The sequence below is a fragment of the Buceros rhinoceros genome, unplaced genomic scaffold (assembly GCF_000710305.1).
Source record: "Buceros rhinoceros silvestris isolate BGI_N320 unplaced genomic scaffold, ASM71030v1 scaffold296, whole genome shotgun sequence".
Lineage (NCBI taxonomy): Eukaryota > Metazoa > Chordata > Aves > Bucerotiformes > Bucerotidae > Buceros > Buceros rhinoceros.
This window is the reverse complement of record NW_010419077.1, coordinates 98,243-115,854: the sequence shown is the minus strand read 5'-3', so window position 1 is coordinate 115,854 and position 17,612 is coordinate 98,243. Positions and strand designations below refer to the sequence as shown.

Genomic DNA, 17,612 nt, shown 5'->3' with positions numbered 1-17,612 from the left:
GCTGCGTCTGGCGAGGAGCTCGTCCAGAGTCTGGTGAAGGCCATCGGGATGGAGCAGGGGGAGCGTAGTCTGGGTTCGTGCGGGGGACTGGCTGTGCCTGAAGGACTGTCTCCAGGGAACCCGAATGGGTATTTACAATAGCTGTTCACTTCCCGTTTGTTTCATGAGAGACTTGAACTCTGCGGGCAGGTGCTGAGAACCATAAATGGCACGAGAATTAGCAGGAGTAACCTGTTTAAACACTGAGGACTGACTAAGCACTGAAAAGGGACTGCTGTCTCACCTTCCTCATGGACCTTCTGCGGTGTTTTCTGAGTGCTGTCTCTGTCTGATATCATGCCTTTCCAGTGGAAAGGAAGTGCATTGCAGATTTCTATAGAAAACACCACGGTTTAATAGGGGGAAGAATTAAGCTTTAAAGAGTCACTTTCTGGTAGTTTTAAAGGACTTATGCAAATTAAAGGACTATTTCTATCCTTTCCAGAGAAAAGTTCACAAAGGAACAAATATGTCCACCAGTCAGAGACCTTCAATATCTCGTCCTTCTTCAAGGGCAGGAATAGGGCTGACTGCAAGGCCTGCCTCCTCATCAAGGGCTCCATCAGCAACCAGAGTAGGAACAGGGGTATGTTAAAAATTTTAACATTAACTTTAACATATACAGATTTTTATCCATTTTTTGGAGTTTGTTTGTTTTCTGTTTGGTTTTTTTTTTAGTAGCGTGAGACCACATTTTGAGTACTGTATCCGGTTTTGGGCCCCTCACTCCAAGAGGGACATTGAGATGCTGGAGTGTTTTCAGAGAAGGGCAACAAAGCTGGTAAAGGGTCTGGAGAACAGTCTTATGAGGAGCAGCTGAGGGAACCGGGGTTGTTTAGCCTGGAGAAAAGGAGGCTGAGGGGAGACCTTATCGCTGTCTACAGCTCCCTGAAAGGAGGTTGTGGGGAGGTGGGGGTTGGTCTCATCTCCCAAGTAACAAGTGACAGGACAAGAGGAAATGGCCTTAAATTGCACCAGGGGAGATCTAGGTTAGACATCAGGAAAACTTCTTTACAGAGAGGGTTGTGAAGCCTTGGAACAGGTTGCCCGGGGAAGTGGTGGAGTCCCATCCCTGGAGGTGTTTAAAAGCTGTGTTGTTATGGTGCTGAGAGACATGGTTTAGAGACCCTGGCAGTGCAGGGTGAACAGTGGGCTCAATGATTTTAAAGGCCTCTTCCAACCAGATGATTCTATGACTGCAGGGTTAGTTTCTCAGGAAGAAGATTTTAATTTTGTAGAGAGTTTAATTCTCTAATTTTGACTGTAAGCGGTCAAGGAGGTCCGGCATCAAGAATTCATCTGGGAGACCTTAATAGCATTTGTGTTGGGACATAGGACAGATGGAGACAAAGATGCAGACAAAGGAAATGACGAACATCTGTTCATCAATCTCTAACCTTTCTGCAGCAGACATTTGACTGAACCTTTGTTTCCCTGAAGAGATATAAAGGCTAGAAGATTCTTATAGGAGCAGGATAGAGACTAACCTAAGTTTTTAATTGCTTTGGCAATTGCATAAGGATAATAATTCATAATTCTGAGTTGGGAGACTTGTGTATTGGTTTGTTTTATAGATGCCTCCTGGTACATCAAGACCCAGTTCTCGTGGTGGTTCTTCAGCTACTGGAGGAGTCTTATCATCTCAGATTAAAGTTGCAGACCGTCCAGTGACTCAACAGGGATTAAGTGGAATGGAAACTGCAATGAAAGGTATTTTTTACTAAAAATAGCTATCAAGGAGTTTGCAAGCATTTTAAAGGAATATTTATGTTTTTGAAGGAAAACTTTTCATCACTGTATAAATTTGCAGAATGAATAGCTAGGAGTAGTAGAAAGGAAATTAAGATTAAGGCATCCCTTTTATTTACTTTTCTCTTGGTAGTCAGCAGATACAAAGGCTTTTCTGTGCCTGAGCTGCCTTAAAAATTATTTAAAGAAAAGAATAAGGTAAGTTTTTTCGTCTTACATCACTAAATACTAATTAAAACATGGTGGAATATAGTGACTGTTCATATAGCTGAAAAAGTAATGTTTATCTTCACAATAGCCTAAAATGAATTTCTGCCCTTTGTTTTAGTGAGGTAAAATCTCTTTAAGAACGCTGAGAGGATGGCAATTCTCTACCTGCAAATTCTGCAGATTTTTTTCGTAACTTACAGTTCATCAAAATTAGTTGTTTTCGAACATAATGTGATCTTACTCTCCTTTGTCAGGTCCTCAGAGGCAGATAATGGATAAAACGTATTACCTTGGAGTGCTGAGGTATGTTTTAACAACACATTCAAACTTGCAGGTTTAGTGCTCTGCTGCCTTTCTGACATGAAGTTTGTTGTGCTTAACAATAGCGTGGGATAAGTGAAGTTCGTTTGTAGTTAGGTCTAGTGTTATGGTCATTTTACATATAGTTTGTAGGAGGAAAGGAATTTTATGCTTGCTTCCAAGTACAAGTAGATTCGTTTGATATTTTGTTATTAGGATTGCTAAGTTAAATGTGCTCCCACAGTGTTAGTAAAAGGAGGGTCAGTGGTTTTGAAGTTCCACCTGTAAAGCTTGATAGGTCTGATAGCCTCGGCTGTAAGAAGCAGCATCACAAACTAAGTACTCTTTAGCGTACGTTTTGGGTGGGTCACTTGGATTGTACTTTGAGCTAACACTGACAAAGGCAAGGCCTTGCAGGAAGTGTACTGAGTATGCTACGTCACTCAATCATATTGCAGTACAGAATAATAAATTCTAAAAGATGTCATTTTAAGTATGGATGATTCTGCGAAATGATATTGTCACTTTTTTTACTGTCCATTTGAGAATAATTCACATCTTGTTTCACCAGCAGGGACAAAAAGCTAATTAAAACATTTTATTTCCTATCCAGATCTTCTAACAACTAGTTACAATTTTACCTGATAGAACCACTCTGCTTTTTTTTCTCACTTATCCAGCTCTTCTTTGACATGCTGACTTGAAACACGGTCCAGTGTGGGAAAGAGATGCTGATTGTGCTTCTCCTGTACTAAAATGTAATTTCTGTTCTATCTGTGTTTTACTTGCATGTTCAAATGTTAGTGATTCTTCTTTATTTTTTTGCAGAAGCAAAACAAGTGAACTCACGACAGAAATTAACAAGCTACAGGAAGAAGTAGAAATGTACAAGCAAGAGAAATCTGTCTATTTGTCTTATGAAAAAAGGTGAGAAGTGTCGCATCTCATGCAGTGCTAACTTTCTCAGTCACAAGACTGTTCTCAAGAATTGTGCAGCCTTCAAGGAACCATTAAATAATTCTTCTCTTCATTATTTTATTTTTATATGAATCTTCCCATCTTAAGTTTGACTTTTAATTTTGTATTTAGGGCGGAGGCTTTAGCTGGTGAAATCAAAGAGTTTCAAGGTCAGCTAGCAGACTACAACATGGTATGCTGCTATCAACTTTTGATACTGAATATTCTCTCTTCTCCTATTTGTACTGCTTTTGCATTACTTCAGCATCTTTTTTTTATTGGCATTTGTCTGGAAAAATGTGCTGGTTAATACTGCCTTTTATTCAGTTACTGAAAAGGAAAAAGATGGAAATGAAGGAAAACATAAAAGAAAAAAACAAGGAAGTGTACTTCCTTTTCATTAGGAGAAGCGGTTGCTTCTTGTATGGATTTAAGAAATCAGTGGTACATAATATGTGTGGGTTTTGTACAGCTACATATAATGACGATTACTTCAGAAGACTGCATGTCATCTATTCAGATTGCCAAATCATGTTTTTTCTATTTGCAATAACAGAAAATTGCTCTGTTTTCATGAGCACCTTTTAAGTTGCTACTTATTTGTCTGATTTTTTTTTTTTGTGTGCAAGTGAAAAAGAAGGCAAGTAATAACACATTGGAATCCTGTCTCATTTCAGGTTGTGGATATGCTTAACACCAATACGGATATAGCAGAAGTGATTCGAGATTACAATATGGTAAGAATTGGTATATTTGCTATGTTTGAACAGTGAAATTGTGCTTCGAACATTCTTAGTGCTTTGAACATAGAAAACGTACTTAAAAAAGCATAGCCCTAATTTAAAACTTACCCATGTTTTCCAGTTTAATTAACCATAACATTGGCAAGATGTTTGTAGTGAGACAATGGCTGAAGTGCTGCATTAACAGCCCTATGACAGTTTTCTGTCTTCTAGGTTTGAGAAGGCTGTCGTCCCCAGCCAAATTACGAGCTGCCTGGTCTTCTAGAAATTTAGTTCTCTTTCGTCTTCTGCATCCTAAATGATTCTGGTGTAATAAATATTACATAGGTGTCTGATACGGCTGGCCACAAAATCAATGAACTTTTGTTCTATTTTTACTTTCTTTATTTTCCAACACAGAATATTCCTTTAAGAACTAAGTGGCATTAATGACTGACATTAAGTGTGTTCCATTTCTTGATCACTTTGTCCATCAACAAAAGGAACTAGTTTTAGAAAAGTTTGTTTTCGTAGCTTGAAAACCCACCTATTTCTTGGTCAAAACAAAGTTGGGTTTTTTTCTCTGCATTTGATTGAAAAATAAAGACACGATGTCTGCGTCTTACAGAGAATGATCCTTTCCAAGCATTACATTTTCATTCTGTCTGTAAACTTTAAGACGCATTTTACTAAGATTTGCAGGAATATATCCCACAGTAGTAGTAAGTTAACTGATTTGTTAAAAGCTTGATTGTATTTCTTTTTCAATCATGGGGATGCCTTCTTACTTCCTTTGGTTTCCGGTGGAAGATTGCCATTTCAGAAATTACCATCTTCAGTATAAACTGCGGAGAACCTCTAGAGCAGGCGGTCTCTGCTGCTCCTTTCTCTGCATTCTGAGTAGCTTCTTGCTCATTTAAAGGAAACTTTGAATTTAAACATAAAATAGGCATCTTTATATATTATATTAAAATATCTTTTTTTTCTTTAAGTTAAAGGTTCAGAATGACCGAAATACTGAGAGTGTGGATAAAATTTTCACAGAAAGACAAGCGTAAGTACATGAAGTGTATGCTTCTCCAAACCTGTTCAAATCATTACTGAACTTGGCAAAATTGAGGTGTTACCTGATTCAGAAGTTCCTTAACAGTGCAAAGCATGCTGCAAGTGATAACCTGAGCAATTTCAAGATGATATATCAGTGCCAGGCTGCAGCTGGAGTTCCTAGCTTTAAACTCTTCTGAATAACTGCTATGGAGATTCTTACCATGGCAGCCAGAAAGAGTTAGGTAGCAGCAGAGATTCTTGTCATTTGGCAACCTGCTGTCAAGGGTTAAGGTCTTGAGTTTTGGAGGTTGCGTTGTGGAGCTGCAGAGTGGGGAAAGCAAGCAGAAGTGGGAACTAGAACTGAGATTCCTGTCTAATAAGATAAGAGTGCGTGGAGGGCAAGATGAGGACTGTGAGATGCTTGCAGTAAGAATTTGTAAGCTGTAAGAATGGTTTGTGTAGCCATAGGCTGAGGGTGATTTTCTGAGATGTTTAATTTAGGTGTGCAGGATGAAGAGCTATGATCTTCCTTGTTGCCAGGAAGAGTAGTCTCAAAGATGAGATTTTATGTATAAATAAGCCCTTTTAGAATACAGTTTTAGAAAACAAAAGTCGCTTTTCAATAATACTGCTGTTTTCAACAGCTTGTAAATATGTCTATTCTACCCTTGAATGTATTTTCAAGTGTTAAGAAAACATGAAGGGAAAAAACATGGTTCAGTAGCAAGTAAGGCATAAAGACATTGGATACGCAGTAATGATAATTTATCATTGTACACTATGTAGACACATTTGAGAGATTGGAGCAATTGGTCTTCCTTGCTGTGCTAATTTGGGTAGAAAAAAAATCCCAAATGCTCTGTTCTCTGACTGTGTTAGTTTTGCCTAATTGAGCTGTGACACCATTTGTTTGGATTCAGTCCTCAGTCTGAAGACCAAGCAGTGGTGTGCTTCAATAATTTAGAGAAATAATTTTTCCTTTCTGGACTCTTTCACAATGAAAGCATTTGTGGTTATGCCATCACAAGCTACTTTATAAAGACTTCTTCATGTTAAGCAATATACAGTAAGCTCTCCCCCTGCCTCCCCATGCCCCCATAAGTAACCAAATATGTTTTTATAAATGTGGTTTATAAGGGGTTTTTGCGTGTTTTGAAGTACTTGTGACACTAATGCATGGACGTCATCACACTTAGCTTCATGATTCAGGCAGCACTACCTTCTTATCGGTTTGACAAGATGAAAGGAGGCGGATTGCTCAGCTTCATTTTGTATTTAACATGAGTAATGTAGAAGTACAAGAGTGCTACAGTTTTGAAAAGTCAGTTCATCAGCCATCATTTTAAGACATTAAGTCTCCTCAGTTATGTAAGAATCTACATATTTATCCTCAATAAACCCGTCTTCATCAGGCACAAATGCAGGAATTTTCTCAAATATTACTATGGGATCTTCATCATTAGTACCCGATCCTGTAGGAGAAGAACTCATGTCAGCTGAGAACTCCTGTTCAAACATCTCGGAGTCATTTTCTTCCAGACGACGATGACTGTAGCTGATCAGATAGCGATACCACGTCGGGCATTTTACAGCAGTAAATATCAGAAGTGTAGTGCTTACGACAAACCCTAGGACACCTGCTAGGAAGGTCCAGCTTTTGCCAAGAAGTGGTAACTCTTTAAAACAGACAGGAGAGAAAGAGGAGTCAGCTTCATGAGAAATACAAGCAAGAGCTCTAGTATGAATTTTTTCATAGTTCAATTGAGAACTCAAGAAATAAACAATGATAGGGGAACTACCAAGTCTCTTCAAAGCTTTAGTAGTTATTGCTGTATTATTAGGGAGTCAGTAACATCACTCGGACAGAAAATGCAGGTACATCTCATATTTCCTAACAAATCCACCATGCATATTTATCAAAAATAGTAGTTTCAAAATCAGATAAAGTTCTGAGGACATATAAAATAATTTTTTAAAAATTTTAATTCCAAGATTGAGCTTTGGGGAAAAAAAAAGTAATTGACATAAAATTCTATTTCCCAGGCTTAATTTTTTTCATGGTGATGATATCTGCACCCTGAAATACTACATCTTTTGTTTGGCATATCCTTTTCATTGTATTTATTTTATACTAGAGATTTCAATAGATTGTTGTGGCCTGTAGTCTTTAGAAGCTGGTTTTGTGTACTGGTCGATGTCCTAAAATAAATTATAGCTGCTACAGCAAAAGAAGCATGTGGAAGTGGCGGCTTATAATTTGTGTATGTATCTGGAGATTGGTATTTCTTCTGCTTTAGCCAGAAGCAAGAAATAAAGCATTTCAGTATGGAAGAGTGGAGAACATCAATTTGCATGTAAGAAAAAAAAAAGACTTTACCAAAAGAAAAGCGCAAGTATTACAGGGCGATTATGGAATTAACATCAAAAGTGATCATGACTGAAATTTTCAAAGAATATAGGATGGGCACATCCATGTGCTTTACACTGAACATAGTTGAGGGGAGGAGTAAAATTAATAGGTTTACTCTTTCACATTTTAAGAAGACAGCTTAGTTTGGAAGAAGTTATTTAATTTTTTAAAAGATGCTTCCCTAGTTTCATTAGACAGAGATCTGGGCAATTGTCTGAATTTCAAGCCTTTGAAATTTCATCATCAGTTTGTATTATCATTTGAGAATTCAGATATGGTTTATCTGTTTTGAGCCCTTATTCAGCAGAGCTTAACATACACCGTAGAGCGTGTACGGTCTAGCAAAACCTGGAAATATGTTTGTTCCATAGCCCTAGCTTTTATGGAAAAATTGCAGTGTACTGGGAATACAAAATGATATGAAATCACGGAATGGCAAATCAAATGGCTTGTAAGCAGTAAAGTGAAACATCAGTATATTACCTGCGCGTGTTCCATTGCTTTCAGTCATGTTGTTTGGAGTTGAATCTGATAGTAAGGCACTACTTGTAGTGGCAAAAGTGGAAGTGTTTTCTAAAGAAGCTTTTTCAATTTTGCAGTCAGCTGTTTGGATAGCTGCTGTCTTGACGGAGAACTTTTCCCTGGTGTTTGGGAATGTACACGTAGTGGTGTTTTCATTTTCTGTGAATGTGAACAGTGGAGAGGCTATAAGATACTGCTAATTAATTGGCACTCCAGTCTAAAAAAAAATGCATGGATAACTAATGTATTACTGCAAAATACAGAAAAGTTGATGGTGGATATTATACAAATAAAAAAAAAAAAAAAAACCCTCGAGACAAAAAAACCCCAAATAAGGCTGTTTGATGCAGTAATGATGCTCTCACCAAAACTTACCCATTGTCACATTGGAGGCATTTAGCCATAACTGTAAATCAAGAATGTCACAGGAGCACGTCCATGGGTTTCCAGCTAAAACAATTTTAATCAATTTAAAAGATGATTTTACAGGAAAAGATTTCAGGAAGTTATACTGTAGATTTAAAACTGTCAGACTTTTTAGAGACGTAAATACATCTGAATCTAGCTCAGTAATTTTGTTACAGGATAGATTCAACACTGATAGTTGATTTAATCCTGCAAATGCTGCTTTATGAACTGTGCTGATACGATTGTTGCTGATATCTAGAATTACGAGTTGTGACAGATTGGAGAAGCTGTTATTATACAGTTCAGTAATCACATTTTCATTCAGATAAAGTTCAATGAGATTAATAAAACCTCGAAGAATCTTTTTGTCACTATCTTTTAAAGTGATTTGATTATTTTTGAGGCTTAATTTTGTAGTGTTTTGGAAAAGGGTAGTGGGGATATCAGAGAGGTTCTTTCCAGACTCCTCACAAGTGACCTGTTGAAAAGAAGAGAAATACAACAATTAAATGCTGTGAGGAAGTCTGGTGATGAAGGTGTCTCAAGGATGACTCTTAAGGTCTTTCTTGTATCTTTTAATGCCAGCACGTTTAAAGTAAAGTTCTACTGCTCTTCATGCAATTTTATTTATGTTTTTCTTAATATACTTATGCTCTGGTGTTTCAGGGGAATGAATCTTCCTAGAGTACAGAGACCTGCAGTTCTAAATCACTTAGTGCTGCAACTCTGAAATGCAAGATTCCTTATATCATGATCATCAAAAATAAAACCAGTTTGGCATGCTACTTTGGAATTAGTAGGGCTGTCTGGTTTTGATTATATGTGAAGGTTGGCTGCACAGAAAAAGGATTCTTTTCCCACATAATGTGGAAAAAAGGTGTCATAGAGGAAGTGGATTCAACGCTGAAGATTAATTCCAGTATGCTTTTCCAAATGTATTGTTTTGTTTTAAAATCAGATATGTTTACTCTTTCAAACAGCTTTCATGCAAACCTTCAACAAAATATTTAGCAAATATTTTTAATATAAATATGGCATTTAAATTCATTTTGGTCTTCTGAGTTGAAATTTAGCATCGCTGCAGTCTTCTCAGATTTGAGAGTGTTTACTCTCAATACCTTGAAACATTTTTGTTTTCTGAAAGATTAGATTTCTTTATATTTGTATGTATGCATCACTGCAGACTATGGTTTAGTGTCAGGATACATGAGCTGGCTTTAAAAGAGATTCTAAGTACTGCGAACAGATTGGTTGTGTTAGCCCTCTTCCTGAATAAGTAGCCCATGTTGTTTGTTACTGCTGTGACCAGATTGAGTCTAGATAGGTTATTTAAAAACAAATGTGGGTGGAGAGCCTTTTCTATACTTTATATACCCATTGTGTAGTTTTTTTGTTCTTCATGTTTGTCCCAAGGATGAACATGCAGTAGAAACAGTAGTGGACCTGTAGGCCACTAGTCAGAGTAAATAGTGCAATACCAGGTTTTTTTGCTTGACTGTTAATCAAGAGTTCTTCCTTCACCTCCATTCCCCAATAAATACAAAATCCATTAAATTAATCTCTGAAAAAAATCTTTTATTTCTTACATACATTGGGACTTGCCAGGCAAGTGCTAACTCAGTAAACCTGTCTAACTTGAGCAGTAGTTGGCCTTGTCCGACTTAGAGTTCCTTTTTGGGTCTATTCCAGGATGATGTAAAGGTAAAGGAGGCACTCTTGTCTGCAGAGAGATTTGACTGAGAGATAAAACCATGTCAAATGTGTTTCAGTGTTTTTCACCCACTTAAAATGACTGCCAGCAGCCAATTGTCCATTTCACAGAAAATGATGTCCATGTGCTTCATTCTTCACAAATTCTATGTTTACAACGTAGTTTTTAAAGCCTTTAGATCCTAGTGTGTCTTTCAAAAATAAGGTTACTGTTCCTACATACTTACGGTTTGAGAAGCAATGTTGCAGTCAGCAGTGACAGAATTCAAAAAAAGTGTTCCAGCCCAGATCACAAGACAAGGGAATTTCATGTTTAGAGCCTAGAGAAAAAACAAGACCAAGACCGGAATACCAGTGTCTTTTGTAATGGTAGTTTTAACAGATTAATAGATACAGTTATTTCAATGATAATTTAATAAATTTTGTTCTAAATAAATACTAGAAAATGTAAAATTAAGAGGAAAAACACAGGTTATCAGAGTTAATGTAATCAGCTTTCACTTAATCGAGCCAAACCTTAAATTGAGTGAGAAGACTGTATCAGCACATAGAAAAGGGATTGATTAGACAAGTTAATAGACAACAGTTTCGTAAATGGGTAAAATGAATAGGCAGGTATGTACTCATTAATATACCTGTTAGAGCAGTTACGGTTACTGGAAGACTTCGATAGGAGCCAGTTGTAGAAAGTATTCAGGCTTGTGTGCTTTTCCTAAATAATTTCCCATGTTGCCACTGACAGAGGCAGAATACTGTACTAGGCAAATTATTGGCTTGTTTATCCAGTCAGATTTCTTTTATGTTCTTATGGAAATTATTAAGCATTTTTAATGATTTTTTAATTAGTAGGCTGATATCTCTTTATTATCCATGTTATGATATATATCTTATGACATAAACCTGGACCTCTGTTACGAGGGTGTAGTTGTTGCTCTGATCTTTGGAATTAGGTGAACATGGTTCATTCTCTTGTGCTGGCGTATTTGTACAAATTTCAACCTTATTTTTTGAGAGTCAGGAAGGCTTTTCTGACATATGGTATTCACTGTGACATTGACATCTCTCAGAGAAAGTCATTCATCCATCCCCCCTGAATCGGGCATTATTTGCAAGATCTACTAATTTCAAACTGGAATGTTAAACCATCTCTGTCAGATGTTAAACTGGCCCCTGTTTGTGCTGGACTTGAATTAAAATTTTATGTAAAAGGTAGATTTTCATTTTTACACTTTTCTTAAGCATCTGAAGAGAAAAGATAGTGCGCTTAGTGAATCTCAATATTTCCCTCCCGGGTTTGTATCTTCCAGACTAAAAGAAGACTAAAAAAAGATAAGGAGTAAGATACTTGTTTAAAGTGCCTATTGTATCTTGAGCTGTATAGAGTATGCACTGAATTGAACAGAGGGGGGAAAGTACATAAGGAAGATCAATTGCATAAGCAATGCTGAATATAGCCAGTCAGATTTAAGGAAAACTCCACCCATCCTTAGAAAGCATACAGGAAGCCTTTGCTGACCAGTATGGAGTAGATGAGTTCACAGAATAAATTGGTTGAGTCTTACTGATTGCCTCTATAGGTTTGTGTGTCTGGGGGCTGACCTCACTCACCTTACTGAATCAGCCTGGGAACTTAGTAACTTCTTGCAAAGAAGAAGACAAATGCCACTTACACTACTCTGATCCACTGTGTGTATCTACTGCTGTTGGAAATTTACATTAAATATAAAAAGAGTTCATAAGCCTTTTTGTTAGACATTATCAGTGGCAGGGACAAGGGGTGCTAGCAGCAGCAGCCGCCGTGCTATGTTCTGTATTCGATCCTGTCCTTGTCAGTGGTGATGCTGGTGAACTGCATCCTTTGTGGAGCCAGGTTGTATATTGCTAGTGGAAAACACGATGCCGTTTGAGAACTCCTGATATAGACTATGTTAACAATTTAATCTTATAGCATACTTGGATCTTAAAGATACCACTTCCAAGATGTTCAGAAACAGAGCAGGCCTTAACCAGGCAGTCTAGAAATACAGATTAATAGTGTTGTTGTACCTTGCAGGATTCAAGAAAAATAGTGTCTTTAATAAAGTGGGGAAAATATATTAAAATACTGTTTTAGAGGTTAGTCTGTAAGTTACTAATAATCAACTTGAAAATGGAAGTTAATTTGAAACTTCTTCAAAACTTCAAGCAGAAAATTAAGATGTCTGAATGAAGGGGATGCCATTAACTTAAATCCTTTTTCTTTCTAAAAATCCCTCTACATATGTTTATGTCAAAAACATAGTACCTATTTTTTACTTTTGTTTCTACTGAAAAGTTAGGGGGGTTATTACATATCTGATTTCCTGCATTGTGTGTGTGTGAACTTACATAATCAGCTGAAGAACAGGAAAGCATCTGTATTTTTAATTGCAATTTAGCCTTTTACTAGAATGAGACTAAAAGAATTGCCATTTAAAGTTATTGCTTTGGAAGGAAACTGAGCCTGGCAATACACTGGCAATAACTTGACATTTCCTTGTAATTAGAAGCATTTTCTTAAAAAGTTTTTGAAGATTTTATCACTTAATAGGTATGTAATTTCTGTAGTTTTTCTTAGATTTTTAAAGAAAAAAGCAGATTTGGGGAGGTAATTTGGGGAGTATATATAATCAGGTAGTTTGGTTTTCAGAGATGAAACGGACTGCTCCCTGGCTTCCTACTGAAGCACACTTTACTTAATAACTTGGCATGTCCAAGGTTCACAGTAATTCCTGAACTTTTAATGCATCTCAAGAGTGTTTGTTTCCAGTCTAGCAACAAAGTTATGCTAATAAATCTTTGCCTATGCTTTGAAAAAAATGTGCCAAGCGTCTTACCTTTATGTTGCTTCTTAGGAACAGCGTATGTACACATGTAGATCTGTCAGTACATTGACAAGAAATAATATGGTGCAACAGCACTTCGATTCTGTTTGACCTTTGTACCTGATGAACCAGCAGGCAGTTAAAAAAAAAAAAAAAAACAAAACCCTAGAAGATCCTTAGCAAAAGATTGACTAGGTTAAGCAACGTCTTGTAATCATCTTGGATTTAATTGGATCTGCAGCCAATAGGGAAGCATAATAGCATTATGCTCAAATTTCAAGTTGCAGATCATATAAGAGGCACTGAGTTAAAATGCCACAGGGAATTTACAAGCAAGTTGGGTTATAATCAATTAAAGAAATACTGGAGACAGAAAAAGACCTGCATTTTTTATGTGATCAGTCATCAGATGAAGAAAATTTCAATATATTTGCATCCTGAAGTAAAGGTCTCTAGTAGTTAATTAAATCTGTGTTAATTCTTGTGTTTTGGAAACATATAATCAGTGAAGCTGCAGGGTGTGATACATAAAGCTCAGTATTTACACATTATTTACAAAGAATTGCAAGCACTTAAGGACATCTGTAATACAGGCTATATGTCAGGAAGAAATTCTGAAAACAAACGATACTTGCTGTCATTTGAGAGCATGTCTATTTGCAGGTTGAAAAAGGCATTACATTGGTACACAAACACTACATCCAGTAAATTTTTTCTTGCATTGGTGCTCACTCTGTCCAGTGCACAGCATCAGACTACAAAGTTTTTGTATATCCGCCATTCTTCTCAAATATGCAACTGTAGTAAAACATTTAATTTCACTATCCCTCTGTGGCGTTATTGCCATTTCGATTTTTGCTTGATATGTCAGAGCATTCTGCAACTTTTTGAAGCCTCATCCCTGATTCAGCTCGATAACTAGTCTTCAATTTACTTGTGGAAATGAATTGTCTTCCTGTGACAGCCATTGCTGATACTCTTATTGCCTCTTAGAAAATCACTGAGTTTCAAGCTTCTTTCAAAAGGTTTCTACCAGAGAAGATGCATCAGAGCTACGTCAGAAATTTGTAGTCTCAAGGATGCAGTAGAACGCCTTGAAGTATTTATCCAGGAGTCCATATCATGTAAAAAAGAAGAGACTTGCCTAAGGTAGAGAGGCTATTCTGTTATGTGTCTACACACACTTCACATTGGTGGGGCTGGAAAAGTAGGCTTTTTTCCTTACTCTGCCGTGTATACTTGCGGTCTCAGGCACAGATGAGAAAAAAAAACAGTAGAGCTTGGAGACACCACTGCTCTCAACAGTGGCAGCTGCTTCCACGTGGTGTTTTGGAACACGGGAGAAATGTAGCAAGCAACATTCTCTTCTCCCTCCCTAAATGCCCCAGTGATCTCCAGGAAAAGGCAGTAGTTTGTACTTAAAGACAGATGCCCTATGATCAGTACTGACAGTCTCTCCATCTGAATTACATCTAGTGTGGAAATCTGTTCTGGAAATCAGCAACTTCAGCAGTTTCTTGAATTCTTCATTGCAATTTCTCTGTTTTCATTCTGTCATCTCTTCAGCTGGGCTTGATTTGAGAGAAACTGTCACTGCTAACACATTTCATAGGCCCAGACTGAGGGATGAGGAGCCTTCAGTGAAGACGTAACATGAAAGCTCCCTGCCAACTCAGAGCTCTGTGTCTTCCGGAGGAACTTGAATCAAACTACTCTCATAGGTTAAGAACATCCTTCACTTTAAGAATTACTCCTTCACACCAGCAAGTGTAACGTAATTATCCATTCATAAACTAGTGTACTTATAGTGAGGGCCTTACTCTTTGAACTGGGTCTGAACAAACCATTTTTACTCTCAAGAGGATGTTCCATTTAACGTCGTATTACAACTATGCAGTGTTTCTGGGGCAGTCCCAGTGCACTCCAAGTTTGCTGTGGAAAGTGGGAGATCATCACTTTGTTTCTTTGCTATGAAGTGGTGAAACTAGTAGTGATGAGAACTATGAGGAAAGGCTGAGGAAGCTGGAATTGTTTGATCTCTGGAAGAGAACGCTTAGTGGGTATCTTATCAAAGTAGATAACTGATGAGCAGGAGCAAGGAAAATGGAGCCAGTCTCTCTCAGTGATGCCCAAGAGCAGGACAAGAGACGATGGCAACAAATTGAAGACAGGAAATTCCACTGAATTTGAGAAGAACTCTTGTCACTGTAAGAGTAATCCAACATCAAAATATTCCCCAGACAGGTTGTGGAGTCTTCCTCCTTCTAGGTACTCAAAACCTGACTGAACAAGACACTGACAAACTGCTCTAGTTGACTGTTCATTAACTGGACTAGATGACCTTCAGAAGTCCTTTCCAACATTAGCTCTTCTCTGATTCTATTAAATTTTCATTATTCCTTTAACTTGAGGTTATTCTTGTGCGGTTCCACTATCTTGTTTTATCTTTCAAGCCTGAGGGCATTCTTGGCTGTGGTCACTGCTCCAGTAGTGTTAGTTATATAATTTAAAATTTTTGACATCTTGCAACTCAGGAAGAGTTAATGGAAAATAGAAGAAAAATAACTCCTGAAGAAAGATATCCAGCTGATGTTATTAATAGCAGAAGTCACTCTGCTGTCACTCTGCTAGCACTTTCACAAGCAAACAGTTTAAACAATCTTTCCTGAACTGTGAGGGGAAGGAAGGTATGCTCTTCAGGGTCTCAGGAGTCTTTGTTAATTTCCTTACGCTTTAGCTATGTTCTCAAACTGACTCTCTACATTTAGGAATTTTGTAGAAATTACCAGACATTACATGAAATTGTGGGAGCAGCTCTTCATGTCTTCCTTGAATCTGCTAGTACATTTGCAGGAGGCTCACTATAGCTGCAGAGAAGTTTTTATGGTTGCAGCCCATTGACTTTTTTATAAAGAGATTAAAGTCATGAATAAAGAATGTCACAAATGACTAATTTCTTAGTCCTTGCAGGGCGAAGAAGCTCCACACTGCCTAAGACTCTGAAGCCACTCTCCATTCCTAAGGAATCCAGTGATTCATTGAAAAAAAGAGAGTTGTCTTATCATCATTATCCAGTACCATCAAGTCTTGGTATCTGTATAATACATTTCCTTTACGTGCAGTCAGAAATCACATACAAGCTTCTTTATTTCTAACTTCCTGTTCTTATTCCAGGAATTCACTGATTGGGAGCAACCAAGAGGGAGTAGCATGCTTTTGCCAGTCTGGGGGATTATGCAGGTAGAAAGGGTGGGAGTCTTGGCAAGTACTGTGTGAGTAGTGGGAAGACAAAGAATTCATCGTCCTCTGCATTACATGGTGTGAATGTCTACATAGCTATTCCAGCTCCAAGTAGGTTAGATACAAGTAGGTAACTCCCGTTTTCCAGAGTCTGTGGAATTTTTGTGTTAAAGGGTCATTTCAGTGAGGCTGAAGGAACACCTGAGTTTGAAATGAGTGCTTAAAATAAACATCGACTAGTAAAAGTTACAAAGGTGTTCTGTTCTTACAGCACAGAAAAATTAATTCAGTCTGTAGAAGAAGATATCGAACGTGAGAAGGTTGTAGCAGATGACATAATAAAAGACATGTCAGAGGAAAATCAAGCTAAATATATGGAGATGAAGGCTGCAAATGAAAAACTCTCCCAGGTTGGTTTGATTCATTTTACTTACCTGAAATGTTTCTCAGTCTGGCTCCATTGGTTACAGATACAATTTAACTATTAAAGAGCTTGAGGATGGAATAATACAATAAAAAAAGCTTGCCGGTACCTTAATCAATTGTAGAAATGCCTGAAAAATAAACAGAGCAATTGACTAAAACTAAGTGCTTGTGTCTTTTTGTATTTATTATTTTAAGAACAAGTTATATTTATTATTTTCCTTTTAAATTTGGGGACTGACATGCAGGTTCTAAAAACCACTATAGTGCTTAAATGTTTCATCATTGTAAAAAGCAAACAAAAGGGAAAAACAAACCCCAGCAATTTTTGTAGTTCACTTGAGCAGAAAGTGTCCTTCCTGTGTACAGAAGCAAACCCAAATGTTTGTTGTTGTTGTTGTTGTTTTTCTTGTTGTATGTCTGAATGCATCAGAAAAATGAACTGGTCTTTGTAAAATTTTGTGACTTCACTAATCCTAAAGTTAAGGAAAGCAGTAAGATTTCTATGTTCTCTGGGATTTTCTAGCTTCAGGCGCAGTGTCATAGAAAGTTTCTCTGTGTAGTTTGTACTGAGAGACAGGCGTATTTTGAGACCAGTGCTTCCTAGCTGTCTTAGGATGAGGTGGATCACCTGTCAGGGCCTACCTGTCTTTCTTCTGGACTGTGAAGAAACTGTGGTGATTAGTTCAGCTTCTCAAGCAGAAATTACGAATTCCATCATCAGTACTGATTTTAAGAAAAATAGTGAGAAAAGGACAAACAATTTTCTAGTTGTAGCCCAACTGCAAATATCAATGATAGGAGTTGATTGGAAAACTTGGATGCTGAAAGTAAGGAGGTATTATATCTGAGTTACTTGGAAAAGGTGGACACAGTCTCGTTTCTTAAATTTTTGAGAGTGGCATTGAGATGTTTTACAACATTTTGTAAATACCAAGTTGCAGAACAAAAAAGCAATCTCATCAAGTAGTAATTTTTATCTGAATTTTGCTTTTATTTTCTTTTTAGGAATTGATTGTTCAGCAGCAGGAA

General features: G+C 37.3%; 1 protein-coding gene across 1 annotated transcript in view; it reads left to right on the top strand.

Moving 5' to 3' along the window:
* The first annotated feature begins 508 nt into the window (after positions 1–508).
* IFT74 (intraflagellar transport 74) overlaps positions 509–17,612 on the top strand; it is a 38,201-nt gene continuing 21,097 nt past the window's right edge. The window contains exons 1-9 of the mRNA XM_010138742.1: positions 509–625; positions 1,614–1,749; positions 2,253–2,301; positions 3,127–3,225; positions 3,388–3,448; positions 3,933–3,992; positions 4,970–5,031; positions 16,429–16,567; positions 17,589–17,608. Of these exons, the coding sequence (XP_010137044.1) occupies positions 509–625; positions 1,614–1,749; positions 2,253–2,301; positions 3,127–3,225; positions 3,388–3,448; positions 3,933–3,992; positions 4,970–5,031; positions 16,429–16,567; positions 17,589–17,608 (743 nt within the window). The remainder of the gene's footprint in view (positions 626–1,613; positions 1,750–2,252; positions 2,302–3,126; positions 3,226–3,387; positions 3,449–3,932; positions 3,993–4,969; positions 5,032–16,428; positions 16,568–17,588; positions 17,609–17,612) is intronic.